The following is a 16,698-nucleotide window of genomic DNA, read 5'->3' as shown; positions in this document are numbered from 1 at the left end:
CTTAACAAAGTGCTACCATTCAGAAAAGCTCCTGGACAAGCATCTCCCTGTTGTAAAAGGGTTGTAGTGTCAATAGCTTCACTCGTAATAGAGGACAGCCAGCACCATACTCAATTCGTAGAACTTGTATGTATGGAAAAGGCTTAATGCTTGAAAACTTGAATCCTGCTTTTCCAGTTTCATTTTTCAGGGCAAGCTGCAGCAAGTACAAAGATCTTCCATTGCTAACACTTCTACTTGCTGTCAGGCTGTCATCTACACTGAAGATGTACTATTTTAAGTCGCTACACTCAAACAAAAAAAACCCTTCAGTTAACCAAGCCTTTTTCTTGCTTTGAAAGATGTGCTGGAATGCTTCTCTAGTTTCTACATCATTACTGAGAATGGATGCTGTAAAAAAGCATAGCTTTCAGTAGGTAATGTACTGAAATTGTTTCCCATCTTCTGTTGTTAAGGGAAGAAATAACCTAAGTTTTAGGCTTTAGATCTGTTTAAATAATAAAAAGAAGCATGCTGACCCTTAAAAAGGGAAAATCTGAACCGCCATTTGCTAATCAAGCCTATTAAGAAGAAAAAAAAGCCCCTTCTGCTCCATTAGCAGTTTGCAGAAGAGCAACAGAAGGCTATTTCAGAAACCTCCCTGAGTTGAGCCTGTACAAGAAGATGTAGCAGACATGCAGAAAACAGAAAAGCCATTTTGATATAAACTCTAGTTATAATGAAACCCAAATACTTACATTTGGGAACAAATTACAATCATGACAGTGGAAAAGCTAAGTCAGTACAATATGTTACTATCAAGACAGCAAGTTCATAAAAAAGCCAGCTTTGTCTTCTAAACAGGTGCTAACCCAGTAAGATGGGAACCACATACTGAACAAATTGAAAACAAAAGGCAGTGCCTTTAATTCAACATTGCTTATCTATTTAAGAAGGTAGAAGTTCTGAAGCAAGAAGTAACTTCAGACTAACATACTGCAGGCACAAGGATGTGGAATTACAAATTCACAAGGTCAGCTTACTTGTGCAATCATCTCCTAACATTTAATGGTTTAAATTAGAGTAACCGTGTCTGTGAAGTACCCTGTCCATATGTGCTAGTTTTGGCTGGGACAGTTAGCTTTCTTCACAGTAGCTGGCATGGTGCTGTGTTTTGGATTTGTGCTGAAAACTGTGTTGATAACACAGGGATCTTTTAGTTGCTGCTGAGCAGTGCTTACACAGAATCAAGGCCTCTCACACCACCCCACCAGTGAGTGGGCTGGAGGTGAACAAGGAGCTGGAAGGGACACAGCCAGGACAGCTGACCCCAACTGACCCAAAGGATATCCCAGACCATATGGCATCATTCTCAGCATATAAAGCTGGGGGAAGAAAAAGGAAAGGAGGACATTTAGAGTGATGGTGTTTGGCTTCCCAAGTAACCATGAAGCGTGATACAGCCCTGCTTTCCTGGAGTTGGCGCAATACCTGCCTGCCGATATGAAACAGTGAATGAATTCCTTGTTTTGCTTTACCTACTAAACTCTCTTTATCTCAACCCATGAGTTCCCACTTTTACTCTTCTGATTCTCTCCCCCCATCCTGCTGGAGGGAGTGAGTGAACAGCTGCGAGGTGCTTAATTGTCATCTGGGGCTAAACCATGACATCATCCTATTTGCCATAAGGAACACTGGAGAATGGCTAAGAACAAACTGAAGATTTGCTCTGCTTTCATATCATGACTAACTACAGACCCAGCTTGTATAATACTTTCAGCAACCTAAGTATGTGCTTAATTATTTTTGTGTTTACAAAAAAGAATGGTACATGAGAAGCTACGATGCCCCACATCATTTACTTAATTAGGTCAGTAGCAATTACTTGCTCTTGCTATCCTTTATACTACAGTGAAAGGAAAGGGGATGGTTTTGTGAACAACCCTGAGCCCAAGATAATGTCATATTTGTCTTGTTTGATTTATAATAAACAATAGTGATTGAAGGGCTGAAACAGAAGCAAATCTAACCATGCTGATGAACCACCCTCCCACCCTTATTTGCTTTAAAAAACAACAGTTGCTTGAGTGACGGTGCAAAAACTGTGCTTAAGCTTACTTAAAAACTTTCAGGGAATCAATACTCACTCAAAATTCTCAGAAAACTGCAAAGCCGAAGACATTTAGAGCTTCAAAACAAAACCTACTTTTTTTCTACAATCAATTTCAATCAAGATGCTACAAAGGAAAACTTCACACTTTCTAGTGTAAACAGAAGACGGGATATTTTTAGAAGTTACTGAAGAATGGAATTGTGGTTAAATCACTAAATTTAACTTAGTTCTGCTATAAGCTGCTTCTAACTGTACCTAAAAATGTTTCTCTTGCTATCAGCTTCCCACTCAACAACCAAATAACAGCAGCAATATCCTACCACAAAAGTATTTTGTGTAGTGCGACAGCATCTTTTATAGGCTATGAAAGTTTCATTTATACCTGGAATGATTTATTATTGAATATTATTGTGTGACATACAACTTACTTGTCATTACAGCAATTATGCCAGAAGTTAAGTTTTTCATGCTTCATTTTCCAGAACATTTTAACCCTCTCATTGCTCAACAATGAGACAAACTCATACAGCTCTCCTAGTGTAAATATACCAAGCTAGGCAGGAAACAAGCTATGTGAGCAGCACATGATTTCCCCAATATGCTCTGTCATGTACTGCTTCTGTGGGTCCCTTTTCATTAGCTCAAATATTAGCAACCCACAGCACATGGAAAACCCCAGGGTTTTGTTAAAACACTTATCACAACGGTTATGAAGGACTTCTGAATTTCTGTCTACAGGCACAAACAAGCAAGAATGTTCTGATTATGTTCAGTCATTCTGGCAATTCTATACACAATTACTATATTACAGAAAAAACAAAGAAAAAACTTTTACAGCATTATGTCTTGATTTATTAGTTAGACAAACTACTTGTGTACCTAATTAGATACAAATTTTACTGTCAGCAATGAACAAAGCTGAAGGAGGAAGGAAGAACAAAGAAGCAATGCTTAGATATGAAACACACAGAGTAACTGCCCTTAGACAACTTGCACCTTATAGCAAATACTGTCTCCCAAGGTCATATGTACACAAAGACATTTGTTTAGCAAGATAAATGGACCAAGTATTTTTGTTAAATACCCAAAAGATCCCAGTTCAACTGTTCATAGAATTTCAGATGTTACGGCATATTCTTACCTTTTGCAGACTAGTAGGATTTAGCTGTGTTTTATCTATTATTTTCACAGCAACCTTGGGGAAAAAAACAAAACAAAACAAAATTCATTATTAAACTCAGAAAAATGTTTGCACAAAAATATATTGCACCTTCGCAAGCAAAATCATAGATATACCTGTAAGACATACATATATGTCTGCTTTTATGCATCATGTCAAGCAAAATCGCCTCACCTATGAGGATTTATCAGCAGGAGCTCAGAGCTTTGCCACAAGATGGTAATACCAAGGAATCAGTGTTATACTTGTCAGTGTTTGGACAGAACAATGCTATCTTGTCCACTGCAAAACCAGGTCCTCCAAACACAAGATCTGTCCATCAATATACTTCAATAACAAAGACTGATCTACCTATCTATCAATAGATTTAGCAATATGAACGCTTACCTCTCTTCCAGTAAGCACATGCCTGGCCAGTTTCACTTTGGCAAAATTTCCTTTTCCTATTGTTTTCAGTAAGCGATAATTTCCAATGTGAGGATGTTCTTCATTGGTAGATGTAATGGAGTTTCTACATCTGGGGATGTTTTGTCTGCTACTTGACTTGATAGGCTGGACATGGGGTTCAGTGTATCCATCCACAGATGTATGCTGAAAGGCAGATAAAGTAGTTTGGAATTTAGCTATTTGGATTTTAGACAGTGCAGCAAAACAGACTAAAAGCATAGAAAGGTGTAGAGGGGAGTAATTTATTTACTTTTACAATATATATATGATAACTTTGGATGCAGCCTAAGCAGAATGTGCTGTCTTTGGACAATATCTCAGGAAAAGCCTACAGACAGATTTTCACAAGCCCCCAAAATAAAACTAGAGACACCTAGGTAGTAATCAACAAACCATTACAGACTTTAATATGAAACTGTGCCAAACTACACACTACACTACTATATTATAAACTTGACTAATCCTAACCAAATTTAGTCTTTTCAAAACAAAACTATAAATATTTGTACTTTGGCATATTTGGAAATAAGATTTCACTCAATTATTTTATTCTTAACTTTCTCCAAATAACATTATGAGAAAAGTATTTATTCAAGTAAGCTTTGCTCCCCAAACCTGTCTGCATCTTTCTGTAAGGCAGAGAAGTTCTCATTCAAATAACGAACACTCTACACCTTTAGTTAAAAATAATGATCCATTCTTAAAAACCTCCATGATACCTCATAAATACAATTTTAAATCTTAAAAAGTCTGAAGAACTATAAGGATGTTATTTTTAATGCATACCAACACATCATCCCACATTAAGTGTTAGTCACTGAAATCTGCAGAGCTTCTGTACCCTTTAACTTCCAAGTATATAAGGGGCAACATACAGATGGGGCTTGGAAGTGTTTCAAGGAGAAACCAAAGTAACAGAAAATGTTAAAGAGGTGTTAAGTGTTTCAGTATTTCAAATTGCTTTCTAACTTACTGGGTACAAATGTAACAGGTAAAATTCAGCCCCTACTCTCTTAAGGTAAGGATTTTAAGGCAGGAAAATACTGTAGGTAGAACCAATGTCTTTGCAGACCAGTTTTTAGGTTTCAACAACAACATGTCTTTAGGTTTCAACAACAGAAAGGCATGCTTACTAGTTCACCCAGCTCCTGCTAAGCATAAAGCATCAACGTAACTCAAAAGACACCTCAATATTTTCCCACTATTCACTGCTTCAGTCAAAAAGTGGGAACCTGTATCTTTGTACCTGTACCTTTACAGCTCTGAGACCTTCTTTACAGACCAAAGGTTTCTAGATCTTTGACATCAAGCTGAAAGCAGAGTCAGAAGGCAGCGGGAGGCTTTACTTGGCTTCTCCCAGTATCAAATCTAATGTGGGTCTACGCTGATTTCACCCATCATTCCTTATGCAAATAATTGTTTTCTTCTACAAGCAAAATGTAAAGACTGCTTCTAGCTCCAGTGTGTTTTTATTATACACTAAAGTCAATCCCCTCCTGTAAACACCATGGCTCACAGATAATTCCACTTGGCTCAGGGGGACTATTTCAGGACATAAGCACTAGCAGAATTGGGAAAACTAACAAACAGCTGCCAGAGAACCGGAAAAAACAAGGAGTATACCACAACCAGAATGTTCTTCCCAAATGTAGCACAGCTCTGCTTACATCACCTAAAGCATTATTAATTATTCACTACAGCCAGGAGAATGGTCCTAAAGATAATTCTCTGTTTGTCTTTTCATTACCAGAGTCTCTCTGCAAAATACCACTTTACCCCACTGCTAAACTGTTTTGCAAGCTACCCCAGAACCAAGCAAGTCAGGCCTGCTTAGATTCTGTGTATCAGACAAATTTATTCAACCATGAATTAACACACTAGCAGTAATGTTTATCCTTTAGAAACACATAATTAAAATACTTTTTCTGGTCTTGAAAAGAGAGGATCAGAAGGACAGAGCCAGGCAAAGAGGCTTTGAAATATTACTTCAACATTATTCCTACATGTGATAAAACCACAGCCCAAAAAAATCTTACCTAAGAAATCTATGTGAGATTTAGATTAGACATTAAGAAGAAGTTCTCCACTATGAGGGTGCTGAGGCGCTGGCACAGGTTGCCCAGAGAAGCCATGGCTGCCCCATCCCTGGCAGTGTTCAAGGCCAGGTTGGATGGGGCTTGGAGCAACCTGCTCTAGTGGAAGGTGTCCCTGCCCGTGGCAGGGGGTTGGAACTAGATGAGCTTTAAGGTCCCTCCCAACCCAAAGCAGTCTGTGATCCTACAACACCCTCCAGATCAGTAATTTTACAGTGCCAATAATGAATATTACAGTTGTACCTAGAACCCTGTCCAGAGCTACAGCACTATGCTACACAAGCAAGTTTTGGAAGTCTTTGAGCCTGTTTATGCACACAATTAGGTTTTCACTACTTGAATTACAATGCCTACCAGAAGCATTAGAAACCCCAATATCAACTGCCAATTTCATATGCTTCACAGGATTAGCCTACTTCCAGCTCAAAGGAATCTTTTAGATAAACATTTGGATATCTAACCAAAACCAATGCCATAGGCAAAGCGTACGGTGGCTTCACAGGAGAGATAATTTTAATGCCGATTTAACAAGGAAAGCAGCTATAGCTATTGTTATTGAAAGCATAAATGACAATATAATGCAGAAACAAATCTGAAGTGTGTGTTGCTGGGGAAAGTAACAAAGTTCATGGTCATGATGACTTTGGCCTTCCTGTGACAGAAAAACAAAGCCCCTCTGGACAGTTTCTTAATTATTCTCTCTTAGGTTATCTTCAGAGTCAACCATTCTCCCCAGCTTATGCCCAAGGATGACAGAAAACATGCATAACAAAGGTCAAGTTTCTTAGTTTATATACATAGATATGGCTCACAAACTTCTGAATTTGAACAGAACTGCATGAAATTCAAATTATTCTTCTTAAGTCTTGCAATCGGCTTTCTTTTGCACATCAACAGCTTGCTCTTGTTGGAAAGTACAGAAGAATTTGAACTAGAAACTCAGCAACTTCTAGAAATAAGCATTCAACAACATCGAAACATGTCAAGGTTAAGATGTTGGAAAACAGCAACAACAAAGGTCAGTCAAATAATGGTATCTCAGAGATGATTTCCAAACAATGCTAAAGCTGAATTTCACAGAAGCACGTTAATATCCACATTGTCTAGAAAGACAGACTACATAGTTTAAAGATCTTTCTGGTCCATTACAATAGGTTCATTCATTATGCATCAGCTACTATGTGGCTATTTGATTACGCCATTGCAGAAGAACAATCTCTAAAATCTGAGAAGTTTTACAGGGTGCTGGAAAAAAGCAGGCTGTAAAAACCACTGCTCTCCCTGGAGCTCACTATCATCTCAAACAGTTCCAGCTAACCACATGGGATTTTAGTTAGGGATTCTGGTATTTCTCTATTTTTTTTTTAGTGGAAAACACTACCTTACTAGTACCTCATATACACCGTTGCTGTATGTTCAGTTTATGTCAGTGTTAAATAAAATGCCTGGAAATCAGTAGAAAAAACTATGTTTCTTAATATAAAATGTGATTTTAAACAATAAAGGTGCAGCAGTAACAAATGTTTAGAGTTGAAAGGGTATATTAGAACAGCCACTTAGTATTCTGCATATTAATCAGGTATTTAAAAAATAAAAACCAATACAACAGGAAAAATCCACACAAAACAGAATCCACCACTTTTTCTGACACCTCAGAAAAGTAGCATTCAATTTAAGATTGCTACTGAAAAGAGCTCAATTAACACTTACTACGCCTAGCTAGGTTTGTTTCTGACACATTCCATTAGAGTTGTAACAAACCCAAAGGTACTAAAATTGCAAGAGTTAACTTGATCCACTGCTTCCCCAAGGCTCAAAGCTATCGTTTTCCTTGTTTACCTAAGGTAGCTTTGCAAAGCAAGATGACCCGATGCCCAGACACATTACCTCGGAGGAAGCATCAAAGAACTAACCCCACAAAGTAGATACAAAGTATATACTCTGCTTATTCAGCATCCTTTAGCCACTCAGCTTGCCACTGGAGTAGTATTCTCACATATTATACACTATAATTAAACTTACAACACCAAATATATAAACTGCTCTTACAGCTTATTCTTAAAATGCCCCCAGAACTATTCTGGCCACCAAATCACAGTCCTTCTCAATCAAGTAAAACTGGCAGCCTCTATAGCCTTTCTGAGTAATAGGCAACTTCCACACATCGATCTGCCTGCAAATACACCACACTTGATTAAACAAACATCTTTGTCCTGAATTTTCCCCTTCTTGAATTACTGCAAGGCAAATTCCTTGGTATAGTCAGTCCATGGAAGCAAAGCATTCACACACAGTGCTAGAAAAGGCACATCACCACACTTCCTCTATCATCTCCTGTTCTGAACTTAAATTTCTTCCAGGCAATTTTTATATTCATAACTCCCAACATTTTCAAGCATGTGCAATACACACGAGCATTTCTAACAGCTGTCATATTCTGCAAGGTAATCAAAATAGCTATGCCAGACAGAGGGAGTCTGACAGCTTTAGAAGACTGTCTTCCTAAACAGCTCTCATCTGCAATGGCTTTGATTCAGAATTCAGGGGAAGGAAAGGGGAGAAAGAGAAGTAAAGTCCCGGATATTTTCATGTTTAAACTGCTTGCTCTCGGCAATTGCAAGCTCTCTTGCTTCTAGCAAGCCACTACAAGCAAGTCTTTTGCTAACGTAACAATCAAACTAAAAGTAAACTAGAAGGAAGATCTTGGTAAACCTCAACTTAGAAATTAACAGAAACATTTGTATCAGCTTGCTCTACATCACATATCAAGAGCACTCAGAGGTCCAGATTTACAGGGTATGAAGCGTGGTGCAAACTCCAAACTGCACAAGAAAATAGTACCTGATCTATCAGCCTGTGCAGAAGGGGATTCACCCCTCTTCCAGGTAAACCTCCCATCTGCACAAAACCACAGCTCATTCTGGCCACATGTACCTGTTGCATCATACTACAATTACTAAAGCACCTCTGATCTCAATCAGAACATTAATAGAGAATTATCTACTCTGACTTTTTTGTATTTCAGACATATGAAAAAGTGCTGGGGTGGGGACGGATGACAATTAAGACTGAATGTATACACCCTGATTCCTTTAATTGCTGATCAGAAATTATGATATGTATACTAGATTGGGAATGCACGAGAGAAGCTTTGTCATTCAGAAAAATAAATCACAAATGCAAAGCAATCAACCTACTCCACTGCAACAGGATTATACACAGGACTCTGCTCAGAAAAACCCAAGAAACACACACACAGTGAGGGGGAGAAAAAAAAGTATATATAGATTTTTAAATCAGATACCAAGGTCAATAAATGACAGGGACAGAAGGACAGAAGACAATCAGACAATACCAGGACATTTGTCTGGAACTTGTAGCCACAGTTTGAGCCTGCTCACAGACGCTTTCCAGAAGTGCAAAAAAAAAAAAAAAAAAAAAAAAGGAATCAAACACATACATATGCATCTTTCAGTTTATATCAGATTTACATAATATGTAGGAATTCCAGCCACGGACTTTTAAAAGAGCTTGAAGATGTCAGCAATAAGAAACAATGATTTTGAATACAGCTGACCTCAGTCAAGCATATGCGAACATTTCATAAACTGATCCTGTAACTCTGAAAGCCATTATATAAAACTTAAAAAATCCAAACGACAAGCATGGAGTTCAATAGATATTATCAAGTGAGATACTCAACACAATAACTTCCCCTTGCTCTTTTTTTTTTTCTATTTCTTTCTCTTCTTCCCAGTTGTAATATTCTGTATTTAAAAAAAAAGACTTCAAAGCTAATAAGGAACCATTTCTATTGCAAGGTGAAATACAATCCCTTAATGTCAATTTACAACAAAGATGCCTTTTAAAAGCATACATATGTTGGTGACAGTTAAAGTTATGCTGAGCACTGAATAAATCTTATCCTGTGCTTGTTACTATGGTTCCTAAGCCCCTTCAAGTTTTGGTGAGGCTTTTTGGGTTTTTCGGGGTTTTTTGTTTGTTTGCTTTTAAGTGCTCAACAGGGCTTTGTGAGACATAGCAGAAATAAGTTTGCCAACTTTGAAACAGAATTGTTTTCCTAATCACAAACTACACAGGATGTGATGTTTACAGCTCCATACTTGCAGTAATCTAGGACAGAAAACAGAGCCCATGACCAGTGCAGTGCCACACACAGCTGAGTTTCAAAAGTTCATACACAAGGTTCTTCAGAATACTTGTAATCTTCATATAGTGACACTAACTTGTCATAAATCCTGCCCATGTTATAGTAAGCTTGCTCCCAGTTTCTCTTCCTTTTTAACACAGCAGTAACGTCATATGGAAGGGTGGAGTTCGTTGTTACATGGAGTCACAGACTTTTTATTTAAAGGATTAAAACATAATAATTGCACTGGTCCTCCCCTGAGAAGTCAGCCAAAACACTTCAGAACAACAAATACCTTCATAGCATTGAATCAGGTCTTGTAACCTGCACTCAGCCAACATGCTGCCTCCTCTCCCCGAGCCTGAAGCCCTGGGCCCGGCCAGGCGTGCAGGTGCAGCAGAACAGGACCTTCCTGCCTTTGTTCCGCTTCACTGAGAACTGGCACAGTTATTCCAACCTGGCACTTTCCTTCCTGACTCATCCCAAACACACAAACAACATTTTCCAGGGCTAATTCAGGACAGCCAGCCCATATCATCTCCATTAATTGCTGAGCCCTCCCTGGCGCCCCAGTGAGAATTAAAGACAAGCCAGCTAAAAGCTACTGCTGTAAACCACAGGTAGAACCCAGGGAAGTGGGGAGTTTTTTCCTGAAATCCTCTTACGTTTACTCATTTTTATTTGTAATTTGGTGTATTACTAGAAGCTACAGTCAGCCCCATCAAGCAAAAGAGTACACATTTCTTATCTTGTCAAAGTAAAATGGTTATGTTCCTCACCCATGAAATCTAACACAACCCACGTTTTTGAAGGAAAGCACTTATGGGAGGGGGAAGGAAAGAGAAAGGCAATTCCTGCTGCAGTCTCCTAGACACATTTAAACGGAGAGAGACCCTTCATGCAGACAGAGTTCTTTCTACATTTCTTGCACTTTCCTCAGGATGTGATCAGTTCAACCCTGCACCCAGAGATGCAGGCAGCTACGGGGCACTGCTGCTGAATGCCACGGCACTCACAGTTTGCTCAAAACCCCTCAGTAAAACAAAAAGACAATGAAATGCTGATGTTGATCGTTAACAGAACCAACCAAACAAGAACAGGAACACACCCAGAAAGCGAAACTTCTGGCAAAGGAAACTGGCAGGAGTTTTCATTGCACTTATAACTGATGCAGCCAGGTCATTTTTCAACTGGCCTGATGAAAGGCAGGAGAAGAGAGACACAAAACAACTTACGGTTCAGGATCACATCAAGCACATGGAGCTTCTCAAACATTTGCAGCAGTACAAGAAGTGGAAACTGGTTTAACATCAACCTTCAAAACTGAGGCAAAAGGGCTGTTTATGCAGCCTGGAGACTGCAGTTTGGAAACCTGAGGCTTGCCTCCAGATGAGAACAGCAGCAAGAGGCAAGGTTTATTTCAGAAGAGTGACCAGATTAGAGACCTAATTGTCTCTGACACTCAGGATCAAACAAACCATCTTCTGGGCCAGATGAGGGGTTTTCTTCCACAGAAAGAAAGCATACAGCAGCTAATTGGGACCAGGCTCTGAACCCCAAATCATTCTTTCTCTCCAAGTTTATGAAACTTGAATTTCTTCCTTGCCCACAGCATACCTAAAACGACTCTGGAAGTGTCCACATGTGGCATAATGGCTACTAAAGCTGATCCAACGCTGTTTACACGCCTGCACCCAGTCACAACCACACTGGGCCAGCAGGAGAGAGAGCCAACACAGGAAGCCACACCAGGCAAAACCCAGCAACTCTCCTGCCAGCTCCTCAAGTACATGTACCCCCAGCATCCCAAGCATCAGTGCAGGTGTGCAAGGAAGGGGAACATCCATCACTGGGAAGAGGGGGCCACATCAGCTCTATGTTAACACCAGTGGTGAAACTGCAGCTGGGAGATACTTATTCCCATTCCAAAACAAGGTAAAAAAAAAAAATCCAACAACAAAACACAAACAAACACACACACAAAACAAAAACAAACAAAACCCCAAAACCACCAGGCAAACAAAACCTCCAAAGCAAACCAACTAAAACAAACAAAAAAAGAAATCCCACAAACAAATAAGCAGACTTTCTTATTCGTGTTGTTTCCCTGCACTTGGTGTATGAAGCATGTAACGTGAGCTTAAAGAAGTGATATGCATAGGCAAAGCATCCTTAACATTCATGCTACATAGAAGAGAAAATTAAGTTACTCTTTTAGCAGCATTTCTGAAGCCTTAGCATCCCCATTACTGGATTCATCCAATGGATCCAATTATGAATCCATCAAGATAGATCACCATCTTACTTGAAGACTATTTTACCTCAAGGTCTTCTTAACTTTCTGAAGTAAAGTCCGCTTCTAAAAAGTGATGAGATGACCAATTAAAATATCCAACCTGATAGCAATACATACTAATTGATGCACACATGTCCTAGAAAAGAAACTGCAGGGCACCACAGGACTCTGGGATGCTTGAGAATCACGTCAAGTTACATTTCAAATGAAGTTACCCAAATATTCAGCAGGATTTTCCAATATTCTTTTGACATATACCTTTTAGGGATCTTGAAAGTCTAATCTAAGGGGTATGGAGATTCATCTAATATTTCCCTTCCTACAATACAATGGGCATCCAGTCAATTTTGAAAATCAGAAGAGGGAAAAATTGCACAGACTTACAGCAGACTCACAGGGCCTACCTCCTGCCCTCCCACAGCAGCTGCAGTCCTCAGGGAGTGGCAGGGAATCCCTCCTGACCTGGACAGCACCTTCATGGTCTCTTGCACAAAAGCATACTAGCCTACTTTCTTCAACTTTAAGGCTTAATAACATTTTCTGATACACGTATCTGCAGCAAGGCCTTCTGATTTCATTAGCAAGTCTTGCCTTAGAAGTGCAGAGTGTTTACTGGAACACATTTGCCAAGGAGATACAGTTTTAATAGTTAAGCCAGGATATCATCAGACACAGCATTCTGCAGACATTACTTTTCATAAGCATTGATACAAAGGTTGACTTTGAGTAGTAACATGCATTTTAGCCACTTTCCTAAGAGGAGGAAGCATCTTCGACAGCATAGGACACGTGTAGCAATAAGCCTGGACTCAAGCATTATTCAGTTACAATGGTTTTGTTTATCCAGAACAGTCTGCCAGAGTTTTATCTCATGGTAGGAGCTGCAGGTAAGGTTATAAGGACACCACTAAACTTAGCTGGTGTTCTGAAAGTATCAACCATGTTTTACACACAGAGGAAGATTATGATGATGTATCCAAGCCAGCTGGTGTAGTGGGACACTGTGAACGCAAATGAAAAACGCAAAGCAAAATGAAGACAGTCTTTTGCCGAGTGCTCTCTGCCCTGTTTTCCATGTGTTAATTAACAGATCAAATAAAATGTCCTCAGTTGGGCTGTAGTAACTATTTACCTTTATGTGGATAATGCTACACCACATTTCAACTTTGCAAATGTATTCCCCAGCCTTGCACAGACTCATGCTTAACTTTAAGCTGTGCAAACACTGCATGTCCCTTGGACCAGCTCGTATCTTATGATCAAAGAGTACACTCTATATAGAGCTAAATCTCCTCAAGGACCCTCGTTTCTAAACTCATGCAACCACCTATTTTAACCTTTGGGCTTCAATTATTTATGATCACAAACTACCATAATCTAGCACTTCAGAAATATATGCAACTAGGAAGCCAAATTGAAGGAGAAGAAAATGAAAAAACAAACAGCAGCAGTATTCCTCACAGATTTTGCATTAATACATCTAGTAAAATAGAACATATTTCTTTATGTGCTTTTAAGTGGCAGACAAAGTAATACAGTAATGAATACTGACAATCACACATATACCAGAGATACCTGTCAGTATACTGAATTCACACTGTAAACAGAACTCAGGTGTGATTATAGCTGAGATGTAAAAGCCAAGCACAAGAAAAAGAATGAACATAAATTGAATAGCCCATGTTACATAAGTCAGCAACAGAAGGGAAAGAAGAAACATCACAGGATGCAAAGAAAATTTTAAAAACAACAGATGCTGGATTTACCCAGCCCATTAAAGTAAAAAGACAAGAAAACGTGGAAGAAGTAATACATATATATGTGTGTGTGTATATATATATAGGTGTATACATATATATATATAGGTGAAACTTAAGGATACAAGCCAAAGAATCTTTCTCTCTTGCACCCTTGACAGTCAGTGGGTGAGGAATCCCAGATCCCCAGCTATGGCCTTTAGACAGTACTGCAAGCTGTCAAAGTCAGGCACTTCCAGACTTCTTTATCTAGATAGTGATCTATATCAAATAACCAGTAGCAGCAACAGTGCCCACTATTACCAGTGGCAACTCTTGATTCTGTCATGAGCTAGACATCAATACAGCAACAAGTCTTACAGTCTGGAAATCCCCAACTATGGTGGTTTACCTAACCAGTCACTATCTCATATTAAAACAGGAATTAATTTGATTTAGCCTAAAGGAAGTGAAAGTCAGGAAATTACAGAAGTCATGGGACACTGTCAGCAGGTGATAGGGACTATCAATCTCCCTACCAGCAACTGGGAATCCATCCAGAAAAACTTACAGGAAAGTCATCCTTATACAGATTTCAAATGGTTATTATTGAATTATTCCAAGTCTTAGAGTGGGTCAGACAGCAATGTTATGTTCTCTCCACCATTAGCCTGTCTCTCCCCCATCCACAGCCCTAAGAAGCTCCTTGCCTCTTAAGAGATGAGGAAAGCCACAGCACTGTAGGGGAGATAATTACACACCCCCTTCTGCAATTGTTGTGATTCCTGAATTATCACAGTCTCACTGGGAACTCCAGCTACAATTTTCTTCCTTAATTTACCAAACTTACTAGAACCCTTCCAATCCCAGGGTACAAAAGCTACCGCATCTTTTTTGTTTCTTGTTTCACCAAGCAGCTAACAAAGAATCTATTCATTTTCTAACACTTTTACTTCCCTACTAGTCCAAGAAGGCTTGACACCACGGACTTTGAAAGGAATTTTATTTAAACAAAATATTACACACCACTAGGAAATGAATTTAATGTGTAAAAAAAAAATGTGAATTTAAATGTGCAAAAGCTTGTGCACAATACCAAAATATAAAGTTTTACAAAAGGTCACACAAAACCCCCCAACTAACCACCCTACAATGGCAGAAATTATAATAATAATCAAGGTTTTCTCTTGTAGCATTTAGAAAACATCAAATTTTATTTTGATATGAGCATTACCCTTCTGCAATCACTGGATAAGCAAGAATAGCTTTTTTAAAAATAAAGACCTTTTAAATGCAGTTTATCAGTCTGCTTTCTTTACAGAGGCTGAGGATTAGATTTCCCTTTGCTTGTTCAGGAACACTACTGCAGGCATACATCCTCTAATAATAATGTCTTCCACTGACTAATTCCAGCATCTATATTACATCGACCCTTATTGCTCATACCAACTTTATGTAGATAAGATTTCTCTGGAATATGCAGTAGATGGAGCAAGAGTTTCATTGTGAAGTGCTTTCATAAATTTTCTTTGTTCATGTGCATCTTGCATCCATCACTGGAAGAAAGAACTTTAAAAAGAACCCACCCCTGTTAAATTAGTATCAAATTAAGAAAAGCAAATCTGAAAAGCTCTTATGCACAGGTATGCCTAGTAAAGACTACTCAGAGGCAGTAGTATTCATATTTGCTGTATACATCTCATTGTATTGAATGATTACAATTGTTATTCTTCCTAGAGTCTAATCTTAAGGAGAAAACACTACTTTAGTCCTTCATCAAGTAATGACATTCTCTGCTACACAGTCCTTGCTGTAATAATTGCAAGGGGGAAGAAATCTGATTACTGTTGGAAAAATTACCAAATAAAAACCCCAAATGCTTTAAACAATTCTATTACCTTCAATCGATAATATTATCTGGAATAGAGATATGAGTAAATACATTACATGTGTAACGCATTTGTGGAAAACAACCATATCCCCTGTAAGAGCTCAACGTAGCATTTAACAAGCTAAGGTAAGAAGGCAGAAATCAGACCCTTCTTAATGCATGAGATTCTCTGAATTTTTGAGCTGTGCCTCTGCTTATTTTATGCAATGACAGAAACATCTAAGAATTAGAAAGGTACTTATATACAACTGAAGCCAAGCATGCACTCTTGAAAAGGAATTCCAGATATTTACTCCTTAAGCACAAGTAATTTACACTGCTGCTAGATGTACTGCAGTATGCCCTACACTTTGCTTCCCTAACTCGGCAATTCTCACACATTACGTTTCTCATTTATCTACTGAGTTTATGAAGAAAATCTCTCTGTACAAAGAATATTATAAAATTGCATGATCTTTCTAAGTAATCATTATAAAACTTTGCTTACTCTCTGTTGTTATCTGAGAGAAGAAAGCATGGTAACTTTACTAGGGGGGAGGGAAGGCAGTGCAGAGTGAGGAAAATGTAATCTGACTGGTGAGTATTTAAAGTTGTAGTAATCCTTTTTGCTAATAATTTCAGTAAGAGCCCCAAAACCAGAAACAACTCCCACCAACCCACCCATAGCAAAGCATTTCTTCAGTCCCAGTTCACATTATTCCCATTCCAAAATGCTCCTTGGGATTCATACAGAAGAATATTACTTGAAGGACAAGCAGGAGCAACAGCTATGTAGTTTTAGTAAAGCTTTGTATTGGTTTTGCTTACGTCATT

General features: G+C 38.7%; 1 protein-coding gene across 9 annotated transcripts in view; it reads right to left on the bottom strand.

The window, feature by feature from the left end:
- MARK1 (microtubule affinity regulating kinase 1) overlaps positions 1 to 16,698 on the bottom strand; it is a 58,686-nt gene that overhangs the window by 32,239 nt on the left and 9,749 nt on the right. For all 9 annotated transcript variants that reach the window (XR_008970820.1, XM_057398771.1, XM_057398772.1 and 6 more), the window contains exons 2-3: positions 3,660 to 3,863; positions 3,234 to 3,287 (exon numbers count right to left, since the gene is read on the bottom strand). Coding sequence is in view for 8 of the 9 variants with exons in the window: in XM_057398771.1 (XP_057254754.1) it covers positions 3,234 to 3,287; positions 3,660 to 3,863 (258 nt within the window). In the remaining variant the exon portion in view is untranslated. The remainder of the gene's footprint in view (positions 1 to 3,233; positions 3,288 to 3,659; positions 3,864 to 16,698) is intronic.

Source organism: Pezoporus wallicus, unplaced genomic scaffold (genome assembly GCF_028554395.1).
Source record: "Pezoporus wallicus isolate ANWC-B61680 ecotype Strahan unplaced genomic scaffold, APGP_CSIRO_Pwel_v1 contig_5231, whole genome shotgun sequence".
Taxonomy (NCBI): domain Eukaryota; kingdom Metazoa; phylum Chordata; class Aves; order Psittaciformes; family Psittacidae; genus Pezoporus; species Pezoporus wallicus.
The sequence above is the reverse complement of the archived record's forward strand: the minus strand, read 5'-3'. Positions and strand labels throughout refer to the sequence as shown.